The sequence below is a fragment of the Xenopus tropicalis genome, chromosome 1 (genome assembly GCF_000004195.4).
Source record: "Xenopus tropicalis strain Nigerian chromosome 1, UCB_Xtro_10.0, whole genome shotgun sequence".
Lineage (NCBI taxonomy): Eukaryota > Metazoa > Chordata > Amphibia > Anura > Pipidae > Xenopus > Xenopus tropicalis.
In genome coordinates this window covers 84,368,157-84,380,400 of record NC_030677.2, presented here as the reverse complement: position 1 = coordinate 84,380,400, position 12,244 = coordinate 84,368,157, and the positions used below count along the sequence as shown (strand labels likewise).

The window sequence follows — 12,244 nt, the reverse complement described above, 5'->3', positions numbered from 1 at the left end:
AAGTAGATCCATATTATACTTTAGATACCTTTTTGCACCTTTCTCAAATCCAATACTGTTGAATACTTAAATGACATAAAATGTACAGTCTTGAATCGCTGAATATCAAGAAAGCAGCTGCCATACACTGTAGCTGTAGCTGTGGGTAAATACATTGCCCTCTAAAAAGGTTTATTTCATTCCACATAATTTTATTTGTTTTGTTATTGGTGCACTACTTTAGAATGAAATTATCTCATTAAATTCACCTTTAAAGTGACTTTTAGTAAGATGTAGGCAGCGACTTTTGAGGTAGTTTGGGTTGGTCTTAATTTTTTATTATTTGTGAATTTGTATTTATTCTGCTCTTTGTTTTTACAGCTCTATAATATGGAATTTCAGCATCTATCTTAATGCTAAAGTTAAGTTAACTAAATATAACTAGTATAAAATAACAATAGCATCCCAGTTGTAGGCACATAGAGCAATAGTTTTGTGGATTATGGGGTCAGTGATCCCTAACAACGAGAAAGCATTTTAAATTACAAGTTAAGAAGAAGAGGAAGGTAAATATTTCCTGTTATTTATATAATAACAGTATTACTATAAAACATAAATGAAGACCAGTGGAAATGTTGCTACAATAAGGAATTCTATGTTTTGTATGTGCTTTGCTTATGTTTATACCAGAAGTGTGTGTTGTGATATCACTGCTTTTTTGTTAAAATTATACCTCCAGATTACATCAGGTGCCATCAAAACAAGATTGCTAGAAGCTGAAGCTACAGAAGAAAATATCAATACTGCCCGGGAAAAGTACAGACCAGTAGCTACCCAGGGATCTGTAATTTACTTTGTTATTGCAAGTTTATCTGAAATAGATCCAATGTATCAGTATTCACTGAAATATTTTAAGCAAGTAAGTTGTTATTTTTAATACTTTCTCATTTTTTTTCATTTTTTTAAATTATGCATTGCTGAAAGCCTTCCTCAGCTTTATTTATTCAATTTGACTCGCTAGGATTAGTGCATTTGATGTTTCAGAACTCTAATATGATAAATTACCATACAAGTTTATAAATATTGCAGTGTGACATTGTACTGGATCAAACTACAAGAAACTGCTAGCTGTAAATACACTGTATGTAATAAACCTGTTGTGCACATTAAAGTTTGAATAATGCATGAGACCAGGTACAGTTATTGTGGGTCAACTGAATACTATAGATGCCTTGACATTACGTCAGTCTACAAATGCTAAACTCACAATGCTCCTATTTATTTCAAGGCCTATATAACGCCTCGGGCTATGGCAACAGTGTGCATTTTAGACCACAGAGACCTTATCCGCACACCCTCTCTCTCCAAAGTTATTTTGTCCGGTGCACACTGCTAGAGGGATCGGCACTCTCCAAATACACTATAGCAAGAAAAAAGCATATGGCACTCAGGACTACAAACAAGGGTAATACCCTTTTAAAAGTTTATTGCACCTCCGCAATAAACTTTTAAAAGGGTATTACCCTTGTTTGTAGTCCTGAGTGCCATATGCTTTTTTCTTGCAACAGTGTGCATTTTGCCACCACAGCTCTTTTTGAGAAAAGCCATTAAATGTTGGTGATGACTTTCCACTAAAGTTGCTATAGGTCACTTCACTTAATGCACAGGCATCACTATATCCTATCAATACTGGCCAAATTCTTAAGGTTCAAATGACTCATAAGCAACTTGCAGAGTAAGTACATTATTAAGGAAGTATGCTTATATAAATTTAAGAAACAGTTACACTAACATTTGTTAATATATGAAAATAATACAAGCAGGTTTGCCATTGTTAAATTATATTGTACCACATTGGTAAAGCTTGTATTTTCTTTTATTTCCCTACTGAATGTTATCTCGAAAGAAGATTTATAGAAATGATGATATCCAATCTGTATACAAGGTTCATTACATTGACATAATTGTATTACATACTGAAAAGGGATGTTCATTATTTAAATGCTGTTGACTCATGAGGCCTATGATATGCAGTGATTGCAACATTAACTTTACATAATGGCTTTATGGTTCTTTACATGACATTTCAATATATTTTTTCTTCTCCTACAGTTATTTAATATGACAATTGAGGCTGCGGAAAAGAGTAATGATCTTGATATACGCCTGGCAACGCTGCTTAGCCAGACTCTGTTTTCAGCTTATACCAATGTTTCACGGGGCCTTTTTGAACAACACAAGCTTATTTACAGTTTTATGCTCTGCGTGGAGATCATGCGACATAAAGGCGAGATCAGTGAGACAGAATGGAATTTTTTCCTCCGAGGTGCTGCTGGCTTAGATAAGGTGGGATTTTGATGATTTTATAGCACATAAATCTTGATTCTTTTAAGTTAGCAAACCATCCATATAGGAATGGTAAATGTCTACATTTTACTAACCCAGAACCCAGAGATACTTGTATTTGTAATACAAATACCAGAGAATTACGCCATTTACTCATGTTTATTAAATGTTCCAAATTATAATGTATCTCCACCATAAAATCTTGATTTATAATTTAAGAGATCCTCTATTATCTCTAATGTACAACATATTCCATGCACTTTTGGTTATGCTGGTAAAAGCCCACCCCACAAAGATCATTCTGCTACCAGGTGTAAATTTTTAATAAGAGTAAACTTTTTAACACTAGGGGGGGGGGGAGATTTGCAAGCTATATTTGCAAACTCGAGTATTTAAGTCTTTTTAATTACACAAGTTTACCACATTATAATATGCACATTTAATCGGTTAGGAAAAACAAACTTGATTTCACAAACTCGAAACTTAATAAATACGCCCATAAAAGTAGGAGAGAATCTTTGAATCTCACTAAGTAGGTAAATATGATCAAAGGGAATCTGGACAAATTCAAGACCCTGTTATAGGTCCCTTCATCCAGTACGTCTTTGGATTGTATTTTCAATTGTTGCTATTTCTTAGCAACACATCTGAATCTCTTGCCTTTACCACATGCCCTTCTTGTTTTCTGTTTCCTAAATATACCTTTATGTATATCGAATTGCAAGTGACCTTTCTAGATTCTACTTTAAATTCTTCATTCTGATTCAGATCTTGTAAGATTGTCAATACAGTGCACTGTGGATGTTTATTAAAGGTATTATCAGAAGAGGTTATAGTAAGGTCTCTGGCCATTGTTGGGAGATTGTTCAGCACTAAACAGATAAATGCCTCAGCAGTTTTTAATTTGAATGATTTATTGTTCTCACCTTGAGGTGCATATAACACTACATTTTCAATTTCATCCTGGTATTATACATAGAAGGGACTTTGGGCAGCTAAGCCTAAGGTTGTTCTTTCTGCATGCAGCTGGGTCATTTAAGTCATACAAACAAGATGCACTGTTTGCCTTTAAAGTATCCTTGTAACTTTGCTTGTGCTTACAGTTTAATTATTATGCCAGAGAAACTTTCCACATCACTCTAAGCATGACATGTCATTCTGTCCAAATACATTTTCCTTCTTTTCTTTTATTAGGAGCGTCCAACTAAACCAGATGTGCCCGGCCTTTCAGACGTGCTTTGGTATAGTTGTTGTGACTTAGAAGAAATTCTGCCATGCTTCAAGGGAATAAAAAATGAAATATTGTCGACTCCTGTTGTCATCCATTTAGGTAAGTAAAAGTATTACCTTTCCATATTCTATGCAAGAATCATGTTATTAGGACATAGTATTAATGCAATGCTTTAGAACAGGTAAGTCAAAGTCTGATAATATTTATGTAAAGTAAAAATATCTTAAAAATGTGTCTGAATAATGCTGTGGTTAAAGTGAAACAAGAAGTAAAAAAGGTGGAATTGAGTTAAATGGGAGCTTTCAGAACCCAGTAAAATGTTTTTTATGCTTAGAAAAATGTTATAAGGAAGGGATTCTGATTAGAATTACAAAAATCTATAATCCATATTCAGTACCCACCAAAAATACTGGAAAATCAAAAGGAAAACATAATAACAAGACATTTAGAAAACAATATACAGGATAAAACCAGAATATTGATATTGTTTGCCTAGAATATGTGTATAATATGCTTACACAGTGAAGTTGCACTGTTTAGAGTTCTTCATGTCTATTATCTAGGCTCATTTATGTCAATGTACGAATTTAGATTGTTTGAAAATACGATTTATGAAAATTCTTATAGTTAACGATAATTTCTGATGTGCGGAAATGTTCCAAATGTTATGATCCGAAAATATCGTGGTACGATCCGAAAGTTGCAAAATTTTCATATCCAAACGATTGTAAATGGCGTGAAACACTTTTGTGACTTTGAACCTTCAGTGCATGTTTTTGGAAGCCTCCCATAGGACTCAATGGCACTCTGCAACTCCAACCTGGTCAAAAGAAAGTCATGATACCGAAGCTTGAATTAATCCGAAACTTTCTTACTCGTTGCGACAAATACGATTTTGTTGCACAAATTGACACAAAGTTGTGCAAATTAATTAAAATATCATAGAAAGTACACAAAAGTTCTAAACTTTAGAAAAAGTACGAAGTTTTAGTAATCAGACCTGTATTAATTTAATGAATGTGGCCCTTAAATCATGTTTTTGCTTTTTAGGGAGTCTTGAAGTTCACATTAATACAGATTTTGTTGAAGGTCCTGGCAGTCTATGGAATGAAAAACTCAACTTATTTCAAAAGTTAATTCTTATTAAAACTACAGTGGAAGAGAAGGTATGTGTACATCCTAGATATATTAAGAAATAAGCCAAATGCAACATTGCTGAACAGCTAGTAAAGAAAGAGTAAAATTTTGATGTGGAGTTGTAATAGATATAGTTAGGGTGGTTCTACGAGTGAACTATGATATATGTGTGAACTCATTATATTATTTATTACATATATTGCTGGTTTAAATAAATCTTTAAGAAAGTGCAAAATAATTATCAGTCAGCATACTAATAACATCACAATGATGTGAAGCTGCTATAGGAATGAAGTTGCCTAACAACACAGGGAGAACTCTAACCAAAATACAAATATTATCTCAAAACAGCAACATTCATGGTACACCATTATTAGTGCAATAAGCAAAAATGCACACGTTAAAACAAGTGTAGATTTTTGTAGGGATTTGTTTTCTGAAATATTTATATATATATAATAATTGTGTGTTATTATAATTTCATTTACTCAATTATGGTGCAAGTAGTAATATTTGTCTTTACCGCATTTGTGCAGTTTCAGTGCTATTTACTACATTCCAGCCACCTTTTCAATCTTTTACCAGCCAGTGTTTAGATTAAAAGAACTATGGACACTGCATTTAAGATGCAGGTGTTTTAGATGCGTAATTTTACCTTAAACCTTCTTCCACAAGAACAAATGCATAGGCCTTAATTAAGAATACCCAACTGATTATCCAGTAGGACAACTCACCGGATATCTGTGTAATGTTACCACACATTTTTATGGCTATATTGTCATGATCATTTTACTTATCCATTTGATCATCCCTTTGGCAGATCCCTCAGCCATGTAATTCTTGTACAAATGGTGTATCATTACTTAGAAATTAGCCTGAGAATTTATTAGTACATAACATAACTGTTTAAGCTGCAGGGTGGTATTCCCGCTCTTGTTTGGACTCTTTTTCAATTATTACATGAATTATTACATTTCCATTATTATATTTCAATTGCAGGTTGTTTTTGCAGTTACAGAATTTGTGATTAATACCCTAGGGAAGAAATTTATTGAAAACCCCCCTATTGATTTAGCAACCCTTTATCAAGATATGTCACCATCAACACCTTTAATTTTCATATTAAGTACTGGCTCAGACCCTATGGGAGCATTCCAGAGATTTGCAAAGGAGCGAGGATATTCTGAACGGTAAAAGCTGTCTTGTTTTTATGTGTTTAATATAGTTATGTTTGTATTTATTACATTGTATATCTGCAACAAATTTGCTTTAGCTGATAACTACAAAATTTTAACCAAAAATCTATAGAAAAATATGTACATTATGATATCATCCATAAAAATCTGTAAAATCTGTATAGGATAGATAGTTCCAAAGGTATTTTGATCTATTTTACTTTGGAGCTAATATAGTTGTTTTGCTAGGCAACACATAGCATGGCATAGAATCATAGATCAAAGAGCTATCTAGATATATAGACATCTTAATTCCACCATAGTAGGGTGGTTGAAGTCAGAAACTTTACAGCCAGCACTATAGATCCTGTCATCCTGGTTGATAATACCAAACCACTAGGCTGAAGAAATGAAAATATACAGAATGTTTTGAATCCTCAACCCCTCAAACGGGTTCTAAAAATTGCTTCTATGTTGTGAGGCAAATGTCACAAACCTATTCAAAATTTTTTGAAAAAAAGTGTGTCATTATAGCCCACAGAGATTGCCTTTCCATAACCAGTAGTACTTTAATAAATATTCCCAAATATTCTTCAGTGAGCATAAATATTATCCTACTGATCTAGAAATGTACTTTCTTTTGTAAGCAATGAATCTATAAACCCAATTTGCTTTAATAGATTACAGTAGTATAACATGTATGTAAAATTCTGGACATTTATTCTTTTTCACACAGTGTTCCTTTTATTATATTATGTTTTAAATTACTTCCAGGGTGCAATCCATTTCTCTTGGACAAGGCCAGGGGCCTATTGCAGAGAAAATGATAAAGGATGCTATGAAGACAGGACATTGGATATTTCTACAGAATTGTCATTTAGCTGTATCTTGGATGCTGCCAATGGAAGAACTGATAAAGAGTTTTACAGAACCAAGTATGTTGGCAGCTGGCAGTGGTGCAGAGGCATACCCTAAATTGTGATTGGGCAAATGTGCAACCAGTTTTTTCCTTTCTTCAAGTACTCTTGCAATTGTCCTGTTAACATTGACATGTCTTTTTGTAATTAGTTGGCTTATCTGTTCTGGCTTTCTTCAAAGTGATCTATTTTTTTAAACTCTTTTATTGCATATTTAAGTTCAGCCTCTTGTCCTTTTCATTCTGACACAAGCACAAATGCTTGGTTGCTAAGATCCGTGAACTAGTTAATTTTGTAAGCTCTAAACTGGAGAGATGCCAAACAAAAAAATCAGTAATTGAAAAATTTAAGTAATCAAAACAAAACTAAAACAAATATTTTAGCAATGTACCATATACATATAATTTAATATCTTTAAAATGGAAAGCTGTTTATTTTATACACAAATTCTTTTATCACTTTCTGATGCCAAAGTGACAGTTATACACATACAATAACTGCACAAAATATCTGCCGTATTTTATACCTATCTGGATTTATCACAAGCTAATGTAGCATACTAAAGTGTATATTTTTGGGGGTTCAAAATTAATATTTGTATAAAAATACTTTGGCCTATAACCTTTATTGTTGGTGCTGAACTGTGCTGCTGAACTGCACCCAGGCACAGCGTTCCCTTGTTATTTGAGTGCCGACTTTTATTGTGGATAATATGTCATATATGTCACTACTAGTTTTCATTATATTTTGTTAACCTAAACATTGTAATAATATAATACACAGAATTTTAATGTGTATTTATGTATCTTAGCTTTACTGTTGTAACAGCTTGTTAGAAAGCAAGACATATTTGACTTCCTCTAATTATTGTTTACTGATGTAGTCACTTCAGCTGTAGAGTTAACACTGTGCACTAAGCAAGATTGTTAACTTGACGTTACTTCCTATTTGCAAGATAAAAAAAGGTGACCATACATAAATTCTGAGCTAACACCTCTTGCTTTGCTTGTAGAAATCAATCTCATTGTTTTATACAAGGCCAAGCAACATTGGCCTTGTTCTTATCCTTGTTGTCAGAAAAAAAAATGGAATTGATCAGGGTCCCCCAAGCTAAAGAGACAACCGTTGTCATTATCATTTTATTTCAGCTGCTTGGGAAGAGAAAGCACAGCGTGAAATCAATTTATTTACATTTTAGTTAGTTAATATGGAACAAGGTGACTGTTCTCAAACTGTTTCAAACAACATTATCCAACATTGCTATTATTTTATGCCACAGATGTCTCCATCAATGAGAACTTCAGGCTGTTTTTAAGTTCTATGCCAAGCAGGACCTTTCCTGTCACCGTTCTCCAGAACTCTGTGAAGGTGAGAAATGCTGCAGGCATAGTAAATGAAAGACAAAATGATATTTAAGGAGCAAAGTGTTGGGAAAGCTGTACTGTACATATATAAGGCACAAATGCAGGACTGCAATGTGTTTTTTTATATTTTAGTCACGTTTTTAACCCAGAAGAGGATTCAGTAGAAGTCTTTGTATTAGGGAACTTTTTTAATAAAATCATTAGTTGACTGATGATGTTTATACATTAATTTTATTTTGTGTGCTTTTGATTACAATCAAAGCATGATTGATATACAGTGAAACTTTCACTGTGTATGCGAATTCTCTTTCTTTTGTTTTACTTAACCAGCTTTTATACCTTGCCCTTAAGTCTCCTCCCATTCTCTATATAGCATTTCTCCATTTTTCTGGCAGAGCTAAGAGGCCTAATTGCAGAAAACTACTTCTACTATGTCCAGAGTTCTATTGCCATTATCCATTTCATTAAACTATTCACTTAATTTTCTGAGTCATTTCTTCATTTGTTTCTCTAGTTCCTTGAACCACTTATATATCTAAAACTGTATGAATGAAAATTATTACTAAAGTTTTTCACCTATATTCCAACTGGAATGAAGTTCCCTAATTTAGGTGCTTTTTGTGCTGATTGTGTTGTGAGCCACTGAGAGAAAAAAAAAACAACTTCTGTTAGAAATAACATATTTTACACACCTAATGTTTGATACCTAATGTTGCAGGTTACTAATGAACCACCAAAAGGTCTCCGTGCTAATGTTAGGAGGGCATTTACTGAAATAACTACAACATTTTTCGAGGAACATCTTCTTGGAAGAAAATGGAGAAAAGTAATTTTTGGGATTTGCTTTTTCCATGCCATAGTTCAGGTAAATAATCTAATGTATTTGTTTCAGATGTCTGGCATGGCAAACCTCTGCCAGACCTATGAATGCCAATATATTAAATAGGGAGAGTTAGAATATAATGGTATAGGTGTCAGTTATGTTAGGAGAGCTAGTTGCTTCAAACATCACTACTTTGACATTCTTTCCTAATGGAATAAATAAATGGAATAAAACACCCCAAATAATAATAATATCACTGAAATAAAAAGGCGAGTCCTAAAATCTCAGACAGGTTGTTTATATAGTATGGTCCATGGATGTGCAGATTGAGATCTGTGGAGGGCCTCCAAAGTGTTGTGCTCCCTATGTGTCCCTGCAGCCCAGATATCATATATGACATTTTGATTGTATTTTTATTATGATCATGCCCACAAGCTTTAGGGTGAAAATCAGAATCACTGTAAGCAGATGCATATGATGTTTGAGTATACTGTAACTATGTAACATATTTTGATTACATTACAGTTCCTATAAGAAAAAGTTTGGATCCATATTTTTATTGCAGTGTGAGTGTGGCTGCATATCCTATTTCCTGCTTCCTAGTAACAGACATTTACATCCTGTTATGTAAGCAGATACCTACCCATTCAGTTTAATTGACAGTTTTAGTTGAACCTAAGAAAATGTTTGTAAAAACTTGGGCTTTAGACTATAATTTTAGTATTATAGTTTACTGTACACATAAATCACATAAAATTAGTTTATTGCACAGAACGTTAAAGGATTGTCTGCACTCACACAAATATGAAAATTATTTGCTTAATACATTTTCTAGGAAAGAAAGAAATTTGGACCATTAGGATGGAATATCTGCTATGAGTTTAATGATAGTGACAGAGAATGTGCACTGCTCAATCTGAACTTGTACTGCCAAGAAGGAAAGATACCTTGGGATGCACTTCTTTATATTACAGGTGTGTATGCTACTAATCTACATCATCTCTAGATTACATGCAATATTATTGCCTTTAAAGGAACAGTTCAGTGTAAAAATGAGACTGGGTAAAATGGATAGACTGCACAAAATAAAAAATATCTGCAATATAGTTAGGCAAAAATGTAATCTATAAAGGCTGGAGTGGACAGATAACATAATGGCCAGAACTTTACTTCCTGCTTTCAGCTCTCTAACCTCTTAGTTAAGGTGGCCATACACGTGGCGATCTGACGATGTTTTGTACGACCATCGGTCGCACGAAACATCGTAAGATCCGCCACACACCATTCAGGGCTGAATCGGCAGGTAAGGAGGTAGAAACAATAGGATTTCTACCTCCTTCTGCCGATTCAGCTCTGAAGGGAGAATTTTAGTCAGGCGCCTTCTATGGCGCCCGATCAAAATTTTCAAACTGGTCCGATCGGCGAGTCGTCCGATATCAGCAGCTTCCTGCGATATCGGTCGACTCGCCGACATGCCATATACGCACCGATTATCGTACGAAACGAGGTTTCGTACGATAATATCGGTGCGTGTATGGCCACCTTTAGTCAGTGACTTTAGGGGGGGGGCACAGGCAGGTCAGATTTAAATGCAAACTAACTGAACGGTTATGGCCCCCCCTCAAGTCACTGATTGGTTACTGACTGCAAACAGCTTAGAGAGTTGTAAAGAAGGTAGAGTAGAGTTCTGGCCAATATGTTAGAAATCTGCCCACTCCAGCCGTTGTAGATTACATTTTTGCCTGACTAACTATTTTTTATATTTTGTGCAGTCTATCTATTTTACCCAGTTTCATTTTTACACTGAACTATTCCTTTAACTTCACTCAAAATAAAACTACTGCTTCTTTGTTTATGACTGAATATATAAATCTGCATTGCAGTAACATTGTATAATGACAGAGCATGTGTTTAATTTCGATGAATCATATTGCTATGCTTATTTTGTGTTACTTTTATGTAATGATTTGTTATGGTCTCCATTTATACTGTGTTTTTAAACATTTCCTAGTTCACCATTAACACATCACGCTGAAGAGTCAGAATATGTAGTCCAAGTGGCTGATATTCCATGGCGGGATCTTCAGTAATAATTAGTTGCTATGGCCTTACAACACATTGAATAGATCAAATATATTGAAGTGTGAAAGAGTTTTACTTCAGAGCCATCTAGGTAGATTGGTGAAGGCCTGAAGGTCTGAAGCACCTACAACAGCTAAACAAATGGAGAACAAGCAAGGGGCCATGATATGCCCATCTTTGTATTTTTCTGTTTATTTTGGTATAAGCATGAGTGCAGAAGAAGTAAAATGGGTGCCGTGACTTTACTTCCTTATCTGCGTATGCACCATATACTGGTTAACGTGCATTGTCAGACTTTTTTAGGCCAACTACATTTTCAAATCCAATTGACAAACTGACCAATTCCTATATCAGCTCTCTAGTCCAGAAAGTATGTATTTGACTAACAGCCTTTAGTGCTATTTCTGATTCTAATAGCAGTTTAAAGAGCAGTCCTGCTCCTTTAAAGTCACTAGCAATACTCCTATGGTAGGAAAACTAAATTAGGATTGCAACCTGTGGTCAGTTTTACTCAATAAAAGAGGAAAATGTTAGCTGATTACAGCAGCACAATTTAAGACATATGATTTTGTACAATACTCTTGGACTTTGCAGTTTGCTTGGGTTTCCAGGGGGAGCAGTAGTTATACCAAAAGTCTCTTGGCTATAAATGCCCTTTAATAAGGTCACTTGGAGCTTGGTCACTTTGAGCTTGATGTGTTGGACTGAAAGTATGATTTACATATAAACATACTCTTTTCCATTCTAGTGTCTGTTTTTCTTTCACTGAGTGTTTCAAGGTTGCAAACATACCTTAACTTAGGAGTGTTTTTATTGTCTAAGCCATGTGTCATGTGATTGGACAAATGATCACTTAGTATCACACATCAATAAGTTCAGTGTGGTCAGGTATGAAACACATATAGCAGTTAATATGGTTCATTTCCTAAGTAGAGGTTTCAACTAGGTTGATTCATATCTGAACAAGACTCATTGGCTAAAAAAAGCTTTTTTCAGTTTTATGCCAAGGGGGAATAGAGAACCAGTTTAGTCAATGCTAATTCAGGGGCCAATATTTGTCTATAAGCCACCTTTTAAGGCTGAAACATGTACAGGTATAGGACTTGTTATCCAGAATGCTCAGTTTTCCCGATAATTGGGATATCCATATATTAATTCTACTGAAAAATCATTTAAATAATAATAAAAAC

The 12,244-nt window shown here is 34.3% G+C and overlaps 1 protein-coding gene across 3 annotated transcripts in view; it reads left to right on the top strand.

Annotated features, from left to right (window-relative positions):
- The window catches only part of dnah6 (dynein, axonemal, heavy chain 6), a 158,292-nt gene that overhangs the window by 128,094 nt on the left and 17,954 nt on the right, over window positions 1–12,244 (top strand). For all 3 annotated transcript variants that reach the window (XM_031903411.1, XM_031903410.1, XM_031903413.1), the window contains 9 exons: window positions 719–898; window positions 2,092–2,325; window positions 3,520–3,655; window positions 4,607–4,722; window positions 5,693–5,883; window positions 6,643–6,803; window positions 8,065–8,153; window positions 8,868–9,014; window positions 9,808–9,946. In XM_031903411.1, coding sequence (XP_031759271.1) covers window positions 719–898; window positions 2,092–2,325; window positions 3,520–3,655; window positions 4,607–4,722; window positions 5,693–5,883; window positions 6,643–6,803; window positions 8,065–8,153; window positions 8,868–9,014; window positions 9,808–9,946 — 1,393 coding nt within the window. The remainder of the gene's footprint in view (window positions 1–718; window positions 899–2,091; window positions 2,326–3,519; window positions 3,656–4,606; window positions 4,723–5,692; window positions 5,884–6,642; window positions 6,804–8,064; window positions 8,154–8,867; window positions 9,015–9,807; window positions 9,947–12,244) is intronic.